Below are 19,934 nucleotides of genomic sequence, written 5' to 3'. Positions count from 1 at the left end.
GTTGACTGAAAGCAGTGGCAAATTAATAATTTCTTCAAATGCAGCCAAATGTTAAGAGCTTCCTGAATTGCAAAAAACCAATGCAAAAGAGACATCAAATTGAATATGAATTTCAAATATCCATCCCACTCCTCCTACAGTGGTAGTCTGCCCTCCACCTGAGCTATGCAATATCCTTGCCTGGTCCTACCCTACCCTTGCCTAATGGCTCATAAAGCCCGCAATAGACCCAGAAGCAAGGCTTGTCCCATACATTCTCCGACTACCATGTTGTTTAATTTCAGTCAAATCATTGATAAATAGTTGATCATGATTGTAAACCCAGAATTTATTATTATTATTATTATTATTATTACTACTACATTAATGCCCTCCACTGCTTCCGTTTTGTGATAAGATTGTGATATCTCTCCAAGAACACATTCAAAATTTGTTCCTCCCTTATGGTCTGTCACCACTTGCTTAAAAACTCAATCCCTTACTAAACTATTCGGTTCCTGCTGCTGTTTGGTGTCTACCTGTCTCCTTTCCAGTTTTATAAATTGTAGAGCACAGCAATCAGTCATCCTTTTTTTCCAGGTTTTTTTTTTGGCAAATCCAGATTTCGGCTAGTGCCTAGCCATTATCTGTGCACTATTATCTATTCTCAAAACATGTCACTTCCCTGTTGTTTGGGCTTTAAAGTTCTTGGTATTCGAAGAACTTTCCTAATGGAAGGTAACCTGATGCTTTCAGTTATTACCAGTCAGTTTAAGCCACTGCAAGATTATTGTGCAGTATTACACTAGTATGTATCACACTTAGTAATGAAAACTGACATGGCTGAAAGTGAATGAGGGAAAAAGGGGAGGCAGGAGGGCAACAAATGATAAGTCACTTGTGTGGTAAAATGTTGTTGAACTGGCCTTGGTTATTCCAGCCAGGTTTACTTTTGATAACTGTTGGCCTACCAATATGTGTTTCAGCATCCACCAGTAGCAGTAGCTTTTCTGCATACTCTTTCCCATCCTGTATCATGCCTATATGATCGACCAGCCCCACTTTCTTAATTTTCCCTCCCCTGGTTTCAACCCAGGATTCCCACTTCCCTCTCTCCCCCCACTTCCCTCTCTCCCCCCACTTCCCTCTCTCCCCCCACTTCCCTCTCTCCCCCCACTTCCCTCTCTCCCCCCACTTCCCTCTCTCCCCCCACTTCCCTCTCTCCCCCCACTTCCCTCTCTCCCCCCACTTCCCTCTCTCCCCCCACTTCCCTCTCTCCCCCCACTTCCCTCTCTCCCCCCACTTCCCTCTCTCCCCCCACTCCCCTCTCTCTCCCCCCCACTCCCCTCTCTCCCCCCCCCCCACTCCCCTCTCTCCCCCACCACTCCCCTCTCTCCCCCACCACTCCCCTCTCTCCCCCACCACTCCCCTCTCCCCCCCCACTCCCCCCTCTCCCCCACTCCCCTCTCTCTCCCCCCCCCCCACTCCCCTCTCTCTCCCCCCCACTCCCCTCTTCCCCCCCACTCCCCTCTCTCCCCCCCCCCCACTCCCCTCTCTCCCCCCCACTCCCCTCTCTCCTCCCCCCCACTTCGCTCCCCCCCACTTCGATCTCCTCCCCCCCCACTTCGCTCTCCTCCCCCACTTCGCTCCCCCCCACTTCCCTCTCTTCCCCCCCCCTACACCCCCCCCACTTCACCCCCCCCCACTTCCCTCTCTCCTTCCACTTCCCTCTCTCCCCCCACCCCCCAGTTCCCATTCCCCCCCCCCAGTTCCCATCCCCCCACTACCCATTCTCCCCCCACTTCCCTCTCTCCCCCCTCCCCCCACTTCCCTCACCCCCACTTCCCTCTCCCCCCTCCCCCACTTCCCCCTCCCCCTCCCCCACTTCCCTCACCCGCTCTCCCCACTTCCCTCTCTCCCCGCCCCCCTCCCCCCTTTCCCTCTCTCCCCGCCCCCACCCCACTTCCCTCTCTCCCTGCCCCCACTTCCCTATCTCGCCCCCCCTACTTCCCTCTCGCCACCCCACACATCCCTCACTCCCCGCCCCCCCACTTCCTTCCCAACTTCCTCTCCCCCCCTCCCCCCCACTTCCCCCCAACTTCCCTCTCCACCCCCCCCCCCCCCCCCCACCGCCACTTCCCCCCCAGCTTCCCTCTCCACCCCCCCACCCCCCACTTCCCTCTCTCTGCCCCCACTTCCCTCTCTCTGCCCCCACTTCCCTCTCTCTGCCCCCACTTCCCTCTCTCTGCCCCCACTTCCCTCTCTCTGCCCCCACTTCCCTCTCTCTGCCCCCACTTCCCTCTCTCTGCCCCCACTTCCCTCTCTCTGCCCCCACTTCCCTCTCTCTGCCCCCACTTCCCTCTCTCTGCCCCCACTTCCCTCTCCCCCGCCCCCCCCACTTCCATCTCCCCCGCCCCCCCACTTCCATCTCACTCCCCCCACTTCCATCTCACTCCCCCCACTTCCATCTCACTCCCGCCCCCCCCCACTTCCATCTCACTCCCCCCCCCCCCCCACTTTCTCTCTCTCTCTCTGTCTCTGTCTCTGTCTCTGTCTCTCTCTCTCTCTCTCTCTCTCTCTCTCTCTCTCTCTCTCTCTCTCTCAAACCCCCCCACCCGTGTGTGTGTGTGTGTGTGTGTGTGTGTGTAGTTATGCCAGCCGTGCATTGCACAAGCGCCGACGGTCGACGGAGCTTATCAGTTGACAAAATCTCGATATGAACGAACATATTAGTTTTTGACAGTGAAATCTTAACAAGTTTCATGCTGAATAAGGTTGCAGTGTGAGTTTAATGTTTTTGAAATGTAATGCTCACACTGTCATATGTGGCAAGAAATCTGTGAAGATTTTATTGCATTGACACATTATTACATCTTTATACCCAAACATTGGAGGTTTGATTATGTTAATAACTTGGATGAATGTTTGTAAACGTTATTTGTGACAGCCTTATCCCTTCACCCTCATTAAATATTTTCAGGACACTTATTGTTATTGTTATTATTTCTTTATTTTCTCAGACGTTAAGTCTGGTTAAAAATGGGACGTGACGCGGACCTTGATCAAGCGTCACTTCCTTTTAACTGTACGGTATATGTTATATTGCATTTAGGAACTTTCGGGTAATTGAACATGTATCAATAATTACGGATTTCTGTAATTGTATATATAAGTTTGGATGTAGCTGTATCGTATTGATGTACTGGTGGATATTGTGTGGTATGACTCCTGTAGTTGATAGTATAATTGGTATAGCCGGCCGAAGTGGCCGTGCGGTTAAAGACGCTGCAGTGTGGAACCGCAAGACCGCTACGGTCGCAGGTTCGAATCCTGCCTCGGGCATGGATGTTTGTGATGTCCTTAGGTTAGTTAGGTTTAACTAGTTCTAAGTTCTAGGGGACTAATGACCTTAGCAGTTGAGTCCCAAAGTGCTCAGAGCCTTATAATTGGTATAATGTTAACTTTATTCTGAGGCCACATGTCCTTGACTTCCTCAGCCAGTTGGATGTATTTTTCAATTTTTTCTCCTGTTTTCTTTTGTATATTTGTTGTATTGGGTATGGATATTTCGATTAGTTGTGTTAATTTCTTCTTTTTATTGGTGAGTATGATGTCAGGTTTGTTATGTGGTGTTGTTTTATCTGTTGTAATGGTTCTGTTCCAGTATAATTTGTATTCATCATTCTCCAGTACATTTTGTGGTGCATACTTGTATGTGGGAACGTGTTGTTTTATAAGTTTATGTTGTAGGGCAAGCTGTTGATGTATTATTTTTGCTACATTGTCATGTCTTCTGGGGTATTCTGTATTTGCTAGTATTGTACATCCACTTGTGATGTGATCTACTGTTTCTATTTGTTGTTTGCAAAGTCTGCATTTATCTGTTGTGGTATTGGGATCTTTAATAATATGCTTGCTGTAATATCTGGTGTTTATTGTTTGATCCTGTATTGCAATCATGAATCCTTCCGTCTCACTGTATAAATTGCCTTTTCTTAGCCATGTGTTGGATGCGTCTTGATCGATGTGTGGCTGTGTTAGATGATACGGGTGCTTGCCATGTAGTGTTTTCTTTTTCCAATTTACTTTCTTTGTATCTGTTGATGTTACGTGATCTAAAGGGTTGTAAAGGTGGTTATGAAATTGCAGTGGTGTAGCTGATGTATTTGTATGAATGATTGCTTTGTGTATTTTGCTAGTTTCTGCTCATTCTAGAAAGAATTTTCTTAAATTGTCTACCTGTCCATAATGTAGGTTCCTCCTTCCTTTCTGCTTAATGTGAATCTTTCTGTTGCTGAATGTATGTGATGTATTCTATATTTGTGGCATTGTGAACGTGTAAGTGTATTGAGTGCTTCTAGGTCTGTGTTACTCCATTTCACTACTCCAAATGAATAGGTCAATATTGGTATAGCATAAGTATTTATAGCTTATGTCTTGCTTTTTGCTGTCAATTCTGTTTTCAGTATTTTTGTTAGCCTTTGTCTATATTTTTCTTTTAGTTCTTCTTTAATATTTGTATTATCTGTTCCTATTTTTTGTCTGTATCCTAGATATTTATAGGCATCTGTTTAATCTTCTTGTTTAGTGTGTTTTCCCTTGACTATGCTATTTTTCTTACATTTGTCTGTTCCAAAAGCCATATTTATATCATTGCTGAATACTTCTGTTATCTTTAGTAATTGGTTGAGTTGTTGATTCGTTGCTGCCAGTTTTAGATCATCCATGTATAGCAAATGTGTGATTTTGTGTGGGTATGTTCCAGTAATATTATATCCATAATTTGTATTATTTAGCATGTTGGATAGTGGGTTCAGAGCAAGACAGAACCAGAAACGACTTAATGAGTCTCCTTGGTATATTCCACGCTTAATCTGTATTGGCTGTGATGTGATGTTATCTGAATTTGTTTGAATATTAAGTGTGGTTTTCCAGTTTTTCATTACTATGTTTAGAAACTGTATCAATTTAGGATCTACTTTGTATATTTCCAATATCTGTAGTAACCATGAGTGGGGTACAAAGGCTTTCTGGTAATCAATGTATGCGTAGTGTAGCGACCTTTGTTTGGTTTTAGCTTGATATGTCACCTCTGTATCTATTATCAGTTGCTCTTTACATCCTCGTGCTCCTTTGCAGCAGCCTTTTTGTTCTTCATTTATAATTTTGTTCTGTGTTGTATGTGTCATTAATTTCTGTGTAATGACTGAAGTTAATATTTTGTAGATTGTTGGTAGGCATGTTATGGGGCGATACTTAGCTGGGTTTGCTTGATCTTTAGGTTTCAGATATGTTATTCCATGTGCAAGTGTATCAGGGAATGTGTATGGGTCTGCAATGTAACTGTTAAATAATATAGTTAGATGTGAATGTGTTGAGGTGAACTTGTTTAGCCAGTAATTTGCTATTTTATCATTTCCAGGGGCTTTCCAATTGTGAGTAGAATTAATTGCTCGGGTGACTTCATGTTGCAAAATTGTCACTTCAGGCATTTGTGGTATCATCTTGTATGTGTCTGTTTCTGCTTGTATCCACCGTGCATGCCTGTTATGTTGTACCGGGTTTGACCATATGTTGCTCCAGAAGTGTTCCATGTCTGTTATGTTTGGTGGATTGTCTATTTTAATGTGTGTGTTATCTATTGTTTGGTAAAATCTCTTTTGGTTTGTGTTGAATGTTCGGTTTTGTTTCCTTCTATTTTCACTTTTTTGTATCTTGTAAGTCGTTTGGCCAATGCTTGTAATTTCTGCTTCTTTTCATCTAATTGCTCTATTGCTTCTTGTTGTGAGATTTTACCTAACCTTTTTCGTTTTTTGTCTGATATTTCATTTCTTATAAATTGTGTTAGCTGTCCGATGTCTTTTCTCAGTTTTTCTATTCTGATCTGTAGCCTGTGTTGCCATGCTGGTTTTGTGGGTATCTTCTGTGTGTTGGTTTGTTCTGATCTCTGCCTAGTGTGTATATTTAGTGTAGTGAGTGCTCCTATATAAACCAGTAGTTGTAACTCTTCCATAGTTGTATTTTCATATATTTTGTTGTGTATGATTGTGTTGATAGTTTTTATTGTTGTTTCGACTTGTGGGTTATTTGGCGGTCTATGCAAGAATGGTCTGATGTCTGTATTTGTGTCTTTGTTTTCTATGTATGTCAGCTGAAATTTCTCTTCTATATCTAACACGTGTGTCTCTTCGTGTTCTATTTGTGCTTGTTCTGGTGGCTGTCTTTAGATTTCGTTTTCCTCTGATTGTTTAATTGATGCGTGTTGGTCTTTGTTTGTTTGCTCTGGGATGTTTGAGTCCATTACTGTATTTTCTTCTTCTTCTGATTGCACATTATTTTGTTCCAGTATTTGTTGTTTGATGTTTTCTAATTCTGACTGGGGTATCCTGTTATTTTTTATTATTACACGGATCTGATCAGCTAGTCGTTGTTCTGTTAAAAATTTTAATTCCGGGTATCTGGTAATAAATGTTGTGTATACTTGTGATCTGTATCCAGTTGTGTTGGTTCCTAGGTTTGTTGCTTGAAAATAACAGAACATGAGGTGCCGATTAACTTCATCTGACCATCTCATCCTCTGTCTTTGTTTTCCTTCTAGGGTGGTTGCAGGAAGCATATCCTGCAAAACACCTCTATTTGGATTTAAATCATTTTCCAGTTGGCTAGCAGTGTCGTTACCATTGTGGGCGGGCATAGGGTTCAAGTGTCGTCCCCGACCATAACGGCGCTTGTCCGAGGCTTCTTTAGTTCTGTCCCGAACCAAGTAATCACACTAAAAGGGGGGTTAGCCCTATTAGTGGTTTGTTCTTTTCGTCGCCTTTTACGACTGGCAGAACATACCGGAGGCCTATTCTTTTCTCGGGCCTCCACGGGACTTATTATTATTATTGTCTTTCCTTTCTCAGACCTTAGGTCTGGTTCGGAATGAAAGTGACGCGGACCTTGATCAAGCGTCACTTCCTTTTAACTGTACGGTATATGTTACATTGCGTTTAGGAACTTTCGGGTAATTGAACATGTATCAATAATTACGGATTTCTGAAGTTGTATATATAAGTTTGGATGTAGCTGTATTGCATTGATGTACTGGTGGATACTGCGTGGTATGACTCCTGTAGTTGAAAGTATAATTGGTATAATGTCAACTTTATCCTGATGCCACATGTCCTTGACTTCCTCAGCCAGTTGGATGTATTTTTCAATTTTTTCTCCTGTTTTCTTCTGTATATTTGCTGTATTGGGTATGGATATTTCAATTAGTTGTGTTAATTTCTTCTTTTTATTGGTGAGTATGATGTCAGGTTTGTTATGTGGCGATGTTTTATCTGTTATAATGGTTCTGTTCCAGTATAATTTGTATTCATCATTCTCCAGTACATTTTGTGGTGTATACTTGTATGTAGGAACGTGTTGTTTTAAAAGTTTATGTTGTAAGGCAAGCTGTTGATGTATTATTTTTGCGACGTTGTCATGTCTTCTGGGGTATTCTGTATTTGCTAGTATTGTACATCCGCTTGTGATGTGATCTACTGTTTCTAATTGTTGTTTGCAAAGTCTGCATTTATCTGTTGTGGTATTGGGATCTTTAATAATATGCTTGCTGTAATATCTGGTGTTTATTGTTTGATCCTGTATTGCAATCATGAATCCTTCTGTCTCACTGTATAAATTGCCTCTTCTTAGCCATGTGTTGGATGCGTCTTGATCGATGTGTGGCTGTGTTAGATGATACGGGTGCTTGCCATGTAGTGTTTTCTTTTTCCAATTTACTTTCTTTGTGTCTGTTGATGTTATGTGATCTAAAGGGTTGTAGAGGTGGTTATGAAATTGTAGTGGTGTAGCCGATGTATTTATGTGGGTGATTGCTTTGTGTATTTTGCTAGTTTCTGCTCGTTCTAGAAAGAATTTTCTTAAATTGTCTACCTGTCCATAATGTAGGTTTTTTATGTCGATAAATCCCCTTCCTCCTTCCTTTCTGCTTAATGTGAATCTTTCTGTTGCTGAATGTATGTGATGTATTCTATATTTGTGGCATTGTGATCGTGTAAGTGTATTGAGTGCTTCTAGGTCTGTGTTACTCCATTTCACTACTCCAAATGAGTAGGTCAATATTGGTATAGCATAGGTATTTATAGCTTTTGTCTTGTTTCTTGCTGTCAATTCTGTTTTCAGTATTTTTGTTAGTCTTTGTCTATATTTTTCTTTTAGCTCTTCCTTAATATTTCTATCATCTATTCCTATTTTTTGTCTGTATCCTAGATATTTATAGGCATCTGTTTTTTCCATCGCTTCTATGCAGTCGCTGCGGTTATCCAATATGTAATCTTCTTGTTTAGTGTGTTTTCCCTTGACTATGCTATTTTTCTTACATTTGTCTGTTCCAAAAGCCATATTTATATCATTGCTAAATACTTCTGTTATCTTTAGTAATTGGTCGAGTTGTTGATTTGTTGCTGACAGTAGTTTTAGATCATCCATGTATAGCAAATGTGTGATTTTGTGTGGGTATGTTCCAGTAATATTGTAACCATAATTTGTATTATTTAGCATGTCGGATAGTGGGTTCAGAGCAAGGCAGAACCAGAAAGGACTTAATGAATCTCCTTGGTATATTCCACGCTTAATCTGTATTGGCTGTGATGTGATATTATTTGAATTTGTTTGGATATTAAGTGTGGTTTTCCAGTTTTTCATTACTATGTTTAGGAACTGTATCAATTTAGGATCTACTTTATATATTTCCAATATTTGTAGTAACCATGACTGGGGTACACTATCAAAAGCTTTTTGGTAATCGATGTATGCGTAGTGTAGCGACCTTTGTTTAGTTTTAGCTTGATATGTCACCTCTGCATCTATTATCAGTTGCTCTTTACATCCTCGTGCTCCTTTGCAACAGCCTTTTTGTTCTTCATTTATAATTTTGTTCTGTGTTGTATGCGTCACTAGTTTCTGTTTAATGACTGAAGTTAATATTTTGTATATTGTTGGTAGGCATGTTATGGGGCGATATTTAGCCGGGTTCGCTGTGTCTGCTTGATCTTTAGGTTTCAGATAAGTTATTCCATGTGTAAGTGTATCAGGGAATGTGTATGGGTCTGCAATGTAACTGTTAAATAATTTAGTTAGATGTGAATGTGTTGAGGTGAACTTCTTTAACCAGAAATTTGCTATTTTATCATTTCCAGGGGCTTTCCAATTGTGAGTAGAATTAATTGCTTGGGTGACTTCATGTTGCAAAATTGTCACTTCAGGCATTTGTGGTATCATCTTGTATGTGTCTTTTTCTGCTTGTATCCACCGTGCATGCCTGTTATGTTGTACCGGGTTTGACCATATGTTGCTCCAGAAGTGTTCCATGTCTGTTATGTTTGGTGGATTGTTTATTTCAATGTGTGTGTTATCTATTGTCTGGTAAAATTTCTTTTGGTTTGTGTTGAATGTTTGGTTTTGTTTCCTTCTATTTTCACTTTTTTTGTATCTTCTGAGTCGTCTGGCGAATGCTTGTAATTTCTGCTTCTTTTCGTCTAATTGCTCTGTCGCTTCTTGTTGTGAGATTTTACCTAACCTTTTTCGTTTTTTTCCCGAGATTTCATTTCTTATAAATTGTGTTAGCTGTCCGATGTCTTTTCTCAGTTTTTCTATTTTGATCTGTAGCCTGTGTTGCCATGCTGGTTTTGTGGGTTTCTTCTGTGTGTTGGTTGGTTCTGATCTCTGCCTAGTGTGTATATTTAGTGTAGTGAGTGCTCCTATATATACCAGTAGTTGTAACTCTTCCATAGTTGTGTTTTCATTTATTTTGTTGTGTATGATTGTGTTGATAGTTTTTATTGTTGTTTCGACTTGTGGGTTATTTGGTGGTCTATGCAAGAATGGTCTAATGTCTGTATTTATGTCTTTGTATTCTATATATGTTAGCTGAAATTTTTCTTCTATATCTAATATCTGTGTCACTTTGTGTTCTATTTGTGCTTGTTCTGGTGGCTGCCTTGAGATTTCGTTTTCCTCTGATTGTTTAATTGGTGCGTGTTGTTCTTTGTTTGTTTGCTCTGGGATGTTTGAGTCCATTACTGTATTTTCTTCTTCTTCTGATTGCACATTATTTTGTTCCAGTATTTGTTGTACTTGTATTATTATTATTATTATTATTATTATTATTATTATTACTGTTATTCTGTTCTGGTTATCATGTCTCATTTGACTGATTGCAGCCTATAATTATCATTTCTTATTGTTTCAGCTTCATTACCGTCACATTCGTGATAGAAACCATGGCTTCAGCAAATGCTATTATGCAGTGGAAACGTTTGCAGCAAATGAAGAGAGTAAGCCAAACCCTTCTGGTAAATGCTTGGTAGCTTATGGCTAAAGTAATCAAATCTTTCAGTACCTGTCACCTTTGTCATCTCCAAAAGTTCTTTGAGGGGTTGTGTTAACACTCAGCCTTCAGTTAGAGTATCGTCCCATACTGTCTGTCACTGGACAGTCTGGGCTGCAAGTTTGTGCACTTTCTGTAGCACTCCCAGGAACACAAATGGAGATAATTGTGTCACTTTTATGAGCACTTGCTTTCAAACTGCCTACAATCAGAAACAGATGCATGGAACACATTTCATGAGCACTTGGAAGAAAATGTTGCCTCACAAGAGGGGATGAAAGAAGAGAGGACCTTGAGGGAGTGTAACATGGCATCTCCCAAAAAGAGCTGATACTGGAGAAGTAGGCAGGAATGGGGAAATAAAATGAGGGATGAATGTGACAAGGAATTGAAGGACATGTGAGATGTGCTCAAAAAATTCCAGAATTTCAACCACAAAATTTTTCTACAATTGCCTTTTACTTGTGTTGCAGGGTCTCCTTCAAAATATTCTGCTCCACAATTGATACACTACTCCCAATGCCTTATCCATTTTCAAAAGCGGTCTTGGTACACTTCTTGCTGGATTGTGTGAAGTGCTGTCTGCAAAGTATCTTTTATTTTAATTGAATCAATTGTCAGTTCTTGGTGAAACACTGTTAATTAACTAAACAAACACTGTTTTTGCTTTGTTTGACAGTCTTATTATTAATGTTACTGCACAACCTAGATTTCGGGTTATAAGTCCATTTTCAAGTAGGTTACTGATGCCCAAAGATGATAATGCACAGACAAACTTGATGACAATGCAAAAATAATCATCTCAACTTCTTAAGGTATCGATCCATAGCTTAATATAAAATGAAATGAGCCTGTGGCATTGTTGGCCGGGAGGCCCCATCTGGGGAAGTTGGGCCGCCAACTGCAAGTCTTATTTCAGTCGACGCCACTTTGGGCAACTTCCGTGCTGGTGATGAGGATGAAATGGTGATGAGGACAACACAACACAGGAAATCCTAGGAAGTTCTGGTCTTACGTTAAAACAGTAAGTGGATCGAAACAGCATATCCAGACACTCTGGGATGATGATGGCGTTGAAAGAGAGGATGACACGCATAAAGCTGAAATACTAAACACCTTTTTCCAAAGCTGTTTCAAAGAGGAAGACCACACTGCAGTTCCTTCTCTAAATCCTCACACGAACGAAAAAATGGCTGACATCGAAATAAGTCTGCAAGGAATAGAAAAGCAACTGAAATCACTCAACAGAGGAAAGTCCACTGGACCTGATGAGATACCAATTCGATTCTACACAGCGTACGTGAAAGAACTTGCTCCCCTTCTAACAGCTGTGTACCGCAAGTCTCTAGCGGAATGGAAGATTCCAAATGACTGGAAAAGAGCACAGGTAGTTCCAGTTTTCAAGAAAGGTCGTTGAACAGATGCGCAAAACTATAGGCCTATATCTCTGACATCTATCTGTTGTAGAATTTTAGAATGTGTTTTTTGCTCGCATATCATGTCGTTTCTGGAAACCCAGAATCTACTCTGTAGGAATCAACATTGATTCCGGATACAGCGATCGTGTGAGACCCAACTCGCTTTATTTGTTCATGAGACCCAGAAAATACTAGATACAGGCTCCCAGGTAGATGCCATTTTCCTTGACTTCCGGAAGGCGTTTGATACAGTTCCGCACTGTTGCCTGATAAACAAAGTAAGAGCCTACAGAATATCAGACCAGGTGTGTGGCTGAATTGAAGAGTTTTTAGCAAACAGAACCCAGCATGTTGTTCTCAATGAAGAGATGTCTACAGACGTTAAAGTAACCTCTGGCGTGCCACAGGGGAGTGTTATGAGACCATTGCTTTTCACAATATATATAAATGACCTAGTAGATAGTGTCGGAAGTTCCATGTGGCTTTTTGCGGATGATGCTGTAGTATACAGAGAAGTTGCAGCATTAGAAAATTACAGAGAAATGCAGGAAGATCTGCAGCGGATAGGCACTTGGTTCAGGGAGTGCAAATGATCCTTAACATAGACAAATGTAATGTATAGTGAATACATAGAAAGAAGGATCCTTTATTGTATGATTATATGATAGCAGAACAAACACTGGTAGCAGTTACTTCTGTAAAATATCTGTTAGTATGCGTATGGAACGATTTGAAGTGGAATGATCATATAAAATTAATTGTTGGTAAGGCGGGTGCCAGGTTGAGATTCATTAGAAAATGTAGTCCATCAACAAAGGTGGCGGCTTACAAAAAACTCGTCACAGGGTTATTTGGTAAGCGTGATAGCATTACGGAGATGGTTAGCAAACTCAAGTGGCAGACTGCAAGAGAGGTGCTCTGCATCACAGTGTAGCTTGCTGTCCAGGTTTCAAGAGGGTGTGTTTCTGGATGAGGAATCGAATATATTGCTTCCCCCTACTTATACCTCCCGAGGAGATCACGAATGTAAAATTAGAGAGATTTGAGTGCGCACATAGGCTTTCCGGCAGTCGCTCTTTTCGCAAACCATACGCGACTGCGACAGGATAGGGAGATAATGACAGTGGCACGTAAAGTGCCCTCCGCCACACACCGTTGGGTGGCTTGCGGCTTATAAATGTAGATGTAGATGTAATACACGAGCGGAGACTCTCTCCAACCTGGCCGGGAATCGAACCTGGCCCGCTGCATGTTAAGCAAGCACGTAACCGCTCGGCTAAGCGGGCGGACTGCTTAATGTAAAATTATGTCGGTGAACATTTTTTAACAAATTATATACATAATTGCACATTCAGCAATTACACTAACATGACACGACTAAACTCATCTAAAAGAGGTGAACAACTGAATTGGGTTTGCTTGTTTAATGATTTTTTTGGGGGGGGGGGGGGGGGAGATGTACAAATCTGTCTTTTAATTTCTAAAATTTATAATTGGTTGAGTTTAGGTCCCATTTTGTGTGTGTGTGTGTGTGTGTGTGTGTGTGTGTGTGTGTGTGTGTGTGTGTGTGTGTAAGACTTGTACATCTATTATTTATTTGTGATTATTCTTCAGGCAGTGTTCTGCAGAGGCTGAATTCTGTGAGGTTCTTTATGTCTGGTGCAGGTTGACCTCCCCATCTGCCCAATGTAGCAAGGCATGTGATTTTATAAAGGCTCCTTTTTGTAATGGCTGGTTGTTTGTCTTTTGCATTGAACAAACAGCTACCTATTGTCTGAGGGACAGAGGAAAAAACAGAGAAACCCTTTGTCTGCAAATCGTTACTTAACTTATTTGATGAAATCCCTATAAAACATAATCTGCGCCACTAGGGCAGATAAAGGAAAGACTAATCCTGTTAAATAAAACAGATTATACAAGCAAAGCAGAAGATTTTTTCCGAGTCAGTGCAGCTACAAAAACTACACACACACACACACACACACACACACACACACACACACACACACACACACAGCAGCTAGTTACAATGGTCATGCTAAGCAGGTAGTAAACAAATGCTCCATCTTTTCTGAATATGCCTGTCAGAGCATTCTGCAAATGAACCCTAGGGCACTACTGCTGTATCGTTTGCTGAAGCTCCATAAATCAGAAGTGCCATTGCATCCTGTGGTATTCACAATACAAGCTCCAGTACACAAGATTGCCAGGTGGGTCAACACCATCTTGAAGAAGAAACTGTAGTTCGGAGGCAAATATAGCATTAGGAACAGTTTGGAACTAGTTAACGAGGTGATAGATGTTAAGGTTCCAACAAATGCAAAATTAGGCTCTCTTGATGTGCATAGCTGTTCACATGTATTCCAGTGAAAGACTGTGTAGATATTGTCACAATCATTGTATTCACACATCATCAATCCAGAAGAGCAGCTGAGCATTGTTAGTGCAGTGGAATGTTGTTTAAATCAAAATTATTTCTGTTTTCAAGGGAGCTATTATCAGCAAGCAGATGGTCTGGCAATGGGCTAACCTTTATCACTCTTTTGTATTCACACATCATCAATCCAGAAGAGCAGCTGAGCATTGTTAGTGCAGTGGAATGTTGTTTAAATCAAAATTATTTCTGTTTTCAAGGGAGCTATTATCAGCAAGCAGATGGTCTGGCAATGGGCTAACCTTTATCACTCTTACATAGCATTAGGAACAGTTTGGAACTAGTTAACAAGGTGATAGATGTTAAGGTTCCAACAAATGCAAAATTAGGCTCTCTTGATGTGCATAGCTGTTCACATGTATTCCAGTGAAAGACTGTGTAGATATTGTCACAATCATTGTATTCACACATCATCAATCCAGAAGAGCAGCTGAGCATTGTTAGTGCAGTGGAATGTTGTTTAAATCAAAATTATTTCTGTTTTCAAGGGAGCTATTATCAGCAAGCAGATGGTCTGGCAATGGGCTAACCTTTATCACTCTTACTAGCAGAAATTTTTATGGACAAGTGGGAGACTGATTTTCTTAAGAGGGAACCACAGGAGAAACATGTTCTGTATTGATACAGATATGTAGATGACATTCTTTGTATGTAGAAATGTTCCCATAGACAACTCCACAAATTTGTGGAAAATGTGAACCAGTGGCACCCTAACTTAAAGGCCAGCGTGGAGTTGGGGGGAGGGGGAAGGGGGGTGGGGGCAACATAAATTTCCTGGACAGTAGCTTAAAGACGAAAGATAGTAACCATAAATTTAAAATTTACCGAGAAGACTCCTTCACCAACACATTCATCCTGGCTTCCTCCTGAATAGGGATGTGGAAATGGATTAATAATTGCTTGAATAATTGGAAAAATTGATTGGAAAGAATAGTTGAAAAAATTTTAAAGTTAATTTATGAATCTGTGCACGATCTCGGGTTAACTTTAACCGATACCAATATCAACAGACCTTTAATATCATTACATTCTAGGTCAATAAACATAACTTGTATTATGTACTGCTGCTTCCAGTAGTGTGCGGTACCAAATAATCACCGCAACCATTGAAATTGTCAATCTGTCACACAAAGCACAATTATCCTTGTCTGCACTGAACCTCTTGACGCTGGATCTCGGCAACGAGTGAAGTGATGAATAGATAGGATAACTTTTTATAATACTTTTAATGAATGGTTAAAATACACATTTTTTAACAATGCTGGTATGACGGATCCGAGCATACATCCATATGCTCCCACTTCCTGAAACAAAAGGATGAAGATACATGAATTAATAAACTGAAGAGTGTATTTCTTATTTTGTTTCATACAGATATTTAATGATGTATCAAACCAAAACAACTCGTTAGGTGTCTTTGGTTTAGAGCTCATTCAGTGTACATATAGCTTATATATAAGAAAAGAAAAATAATGATTCAACACACTCTTAACATTGTACAACTTATAAACACGCAACATTCTACCACATGATTCACTGTCTCCTTTCAGTCCCTATGTCCCAAGAAGACTTTGACCAGTAACTTAACACAATAAAAACAATAGCCACAAATAATCAATTTAATCCCAACATTATTGATAAAGTTTTAGGTAAAAAGATGAAGAACCAAACCAGGTCCCTACTGTCCCCAATGAAAAATGCAGATAAACTGGAAAAGAAAGGGTGCAGATTACCGTTTGTAGGGAAAACATCAAATAGGATAAGTAACATTTTGAAGGCAAAGGATTTCTCTGTGTTTTTCTGTCTCCCTCAGACAACAGATAGTTGCTTGTTCAATGCAAAAGACAAACAACCAGCCATCAGAAAAAGTGGGGTTTATGAAATCACGTGCCATGAGTGTCTTGCAACGTTGAACAGATGGAGAGGTCAATCTGCACTAGGCTTAAAGAACATCGCAGAAGCTGGAGATTGAAGAAGCTTGATTCAGCCTTTGTGGAACATTGCCTGAACAATAACGACAAATAAATAATAGATGTACAAGTCTCACACGCAGAGGAAAAGGGGGCTAAACTCAACCAATTGGACACTTTATTAGTTAAAAGATAGTTGTGTACATCCTCACACCTATCATTAAATGAACAAACCCAATTCAATAATTCACCCCCTTTTAGGTGACAGGGGGATAGAAGCGAACTTTGGACCCCAGTCCATCGTAGTTAAAAGTTCGTGGCTGATGCATAACTTAGTCCCGTCATGTTAGTGTAATTGCCAAATTACGTAATTATGTAAGTAATTTGTTAAGTGTTCATTGACGTAATTTTACATTAAGCTATGGATGGATACCTTAAGCAGTTGAGATGATTATCTTTGCCTTGTCATCATGTTTAGCTGTGCATCGCCATCTTTGAAATCAGTAATGTACTTGAAAATGGACTTATAATCTAAAACCTAGGTTGTGCAGTAACATTGATAATGAAATTGTGAAACAAGGCAAAAAACATTGTTTGTTTAGTTAATTTTCTTTTATCTTGTCTATTGTTGCAAATCTTCATCCTTGCTAAGGGGTTTTCAACTTGGAAATAAAAAAAGCCCACAGGAATCAGGTCTGGAGAGTACAGAGGGTGCAGCAGCACAGTGATCTTGTTTTTGTGCAATAGTCACGCACCAACAGGGATGAATGCGCAGGTGCGTTATCTTGATGCAAGAGCCACGGATAGTCTCACCAAATTTCAAGGCATTTCCTTCAATCATTTTCTTGCAAGTGTCACATGATGTCCTGATAATACCATCGATTAACAGTTTGTCTGTATGTCATGAATTCCTTCAAAGTCAAAGAAAACTATCAGCATGGCTTTGACATTTGATATGACCTGATGAGCTTTTATTGATCTTGTAGACCACGTCTATGTTATGAATCTTGTAAGGAACATTTCATTGTGATTTGCACGATCCAAAAGCTCTTCACAGATTGAGAGATTAAGATCTTTCTGGTCTTGATTCGTGAGCTGTGGGACAAACTTGGCAGCAACACAATGCATTCCAAGATGCTGTGTCAGGATTTCATGACATGATCCTACCAAAATGTTACATTCTTCTAAAATCTCTCAGACAGCCAGTCTTCGATTGGCACGCACAACTTCATTGATGTTCCTGACATGAGGATCGTTGGTAGTTGTTGAAAGGCATCCTGAACGAGGGTCATCTTTAAGTTCCATCAGGCCATTTTTAAACTATGTGAACCATTCATAACACTGAGTAACTTAAGCATTAACCACCATAGGCTTCCTGCGTCATTTGGTGTGTCTCTGTAAAGGTTTTCTTGAGTTTCACAGAAAATTTAGTGGAGAAGCGTTGCTGCTCTTACTCTGCCATCTCGAAATTCAGAAAGTGTGTGACATAACGTTCTACTTGATACAGCACTGAACAATAACTAACAGACATACAGAAATGAAACTTCTGGCAGTTACACATTAAGCACTGTGCAGGGATGCCAACTGCATTTCACTCCAGCTCACCATTGGCATGAAATTATGAATGTTCTGGAATTTATTTAACAGACCTCTTGTGTATGCATGGATAAATTAAGAGAATATTAGGGGAGACAGAGGAAGGGAATACCATTTGACTCAGTTCCTGGGATGTTTGTTCAGGTAGTCCTTGGAGATAGCTTTTGCTACTTATTTTCTGTTTTTCAGTTTCTGCGTAATTATTGTTTGTTTTTCAGCTTTTGCACTCTAGTCTTTCTTTATTTTCTGGCTTTCCATGTAGATTTAGATTTACGTTACACTGTGTGTCCAATTAGTACTGCTTTCTCCTCATTTGTAAACAGTTATAAATATAGATTTCAGATAACTTTTTAATCATTGTAAGCCTTTTGGTCGTTACCAGTTATCAGGATGATGATGTGACAGGCATCATATGAATGTGTGATTTGTAGAAAACTTTTATTTCTGTGTGCTTCACTCCTTTCAAGGAAAAGTAGGAATTCCTATAAGGGCAATGGAGATAATTTTTTTCATTCTTTAATTCTCTTTGCAAATATCTTGTTTATTCTCAAACATGAATTAACTACTGACAGCAAATTTCACCATAGATGTCATCATGTATGAGGTTGTAGTTAATTTTTTCCAGGTGCTGAAGTAAGCTCTTAGAAAATGTATATGTGTGAACCTACATGCATAATTATAATTGTTTTATTCTATTCAGTGAGCACCACCCCTCCCTCCTGCCATCAACACCACTAAGAGAATCAAATTTTATTCTATATGATAACAAGAATAGTGTAGTCTCACTTTCTCAAAGCTTTTGCACTGCTTCTCAATAAAGCATGATGTTCCTTTTTGTGAACTTCTCATTTTTTTTAAAAAAAATGTTATTTTTGCTATGTTACTATTATTTCAACTAATTATAATCTCTGATATGGAATGGGTGAAATCTGTTGTTATAGCCTGGTTTGGGGGACAAGAAATGCTCTTGTAGATTTGGTAGAACTAAGTTTATCTAACAAAAGAGAATGTATTCTCTGATACATGTTAAAAACAATTTAAGCATTAATTACTTTGGAAAGACAGCCTTTACTTGAGAAAGGAAATCTCTTCTTGAATATTACTAGAGAGGACAAAGGTCTGAACTAAGAACAATCACTTCTCACTAATTATGATCTCATTTTGAAGGCCTTCAGGAAGAAAACAAATACTGGTAGAGAATATCACTAACTAGTAAGCATGCACTGTACTAGCAAAGTTTCAAGTCCCAAAGGGACAGGCCACATTTTTTGTACACTTGCACTCAGTACATGGTACTGTTCCCAAAGGACAGTCCAGTTTCGAAGTTCCATATGAGGAAGCACAGTGATGTCTGGGGTAGAAACAGACAAGAAATCTTAAGTCGACTAACTGACCACATGCAAGAAACGAGCATAGTTGTTGTGGTGGCTCCTGGTTGGTGGAATTGGCACCTGCCCTAGGAAGCCCACTTGGAACGAAGTTGCTCGAGTGCCAGGATACTGCAGGCACCACTTTATCATGTTGGAGGGAAATAGAATCGTGGTGCCAGTTACCTCTGTCAGCACCTGAAATGCCTTCTGGTAACCAGTTGAGGTAAAGCAAAGTCGTGTCTGTCTATGGGAAGGTTGGCTGTAAGAGTTACGTGATTGTGTCTCTCGGATGTAATGTTGATTGCTGGCTGGGTAGGCATAAAGCCTACCTACATCAGAATCATTGAGCATGAATTGAATGAAATTGTATCATTGAAGTACATGCAGAAAACACTGAATTCCAATGTAATGTAAAATTGTGACAACCCAGAACTTGAACCCATACTACCTGCTTTTGCGAGCGTTTGCCTCTACCATCAGGCTATTTGAGCACACCTCCTAACCTGAATCAAGCTTTTGTTGTTGCAGATATTTCCTCCTGTATGTTCAGAAGTAATGGGCAACCCAACTTGCTGCATCTGACCTTCATCTTCTGACAAAGATGATGGGCTAGATGATGATGGTAGCGACACTCGTGGAAATGTCAATGAACTTGCATGTTTGAAATCCAAGAACTTTGTCATTTTAACTTCCCAGAAAAGACAGACGTTAAACCACATACTTCTGTTTTTAATGCAAATATTTCCTACGTATAATAAAAATTGTACCTTTCAGTTGTTAGCTTGGAGTCTTATCTAAATCCAGACTGTGTTAAATAGCCTGCAAGCGAATGCACTCCAATCATGATGT

General features: G+C 40.2%; 1 protein-coding gene across 2 annotated transcripts in view; it reads left to right on the top strand.

The window, feature by feature from the left end:
* LOC126458220 (transmembrane protein 104 homolog) overlaps positions 1-19,934 on the top strand; it is a 124,299-nt gene that overhangs the window by 8,652 nt on the left and 95,713 nt on the right. The window contains exon 3 of one of the 2 annotated variants that reach the window (XM_050095117.1): positions 10,220-10,304. In XM_050095117.1, the coding sequence (XP_049951074.1) occupies positions 10,220-10,304 (85 nt within the window). Of the gene's footprint in view, positions 1-10,219; positions 10,323-19,934 lie in introns of both variants that reach the window. The other variant, XM_050095116.1, reaches the window with a different exon arrangement.

Source organism: Schistocerca serialis, chromosome 2 (assembly GCF_023864345.2).
Source record: "Schistocerca serialis cubense isolate TAMUIC-IGC-003099 chromosome 2, iqSchSeri2.2, whole genome shotgun sequence".
Lineage (NCBI taxonomy): Eukaryota > Metazoa > Arthropoda > Insecta > Orthoptera > Acrididae > Schistocerca > Schistocerca serialis.
This window is presented reverse-complemented; position numbering and strand designations above follow the sequence as displayed.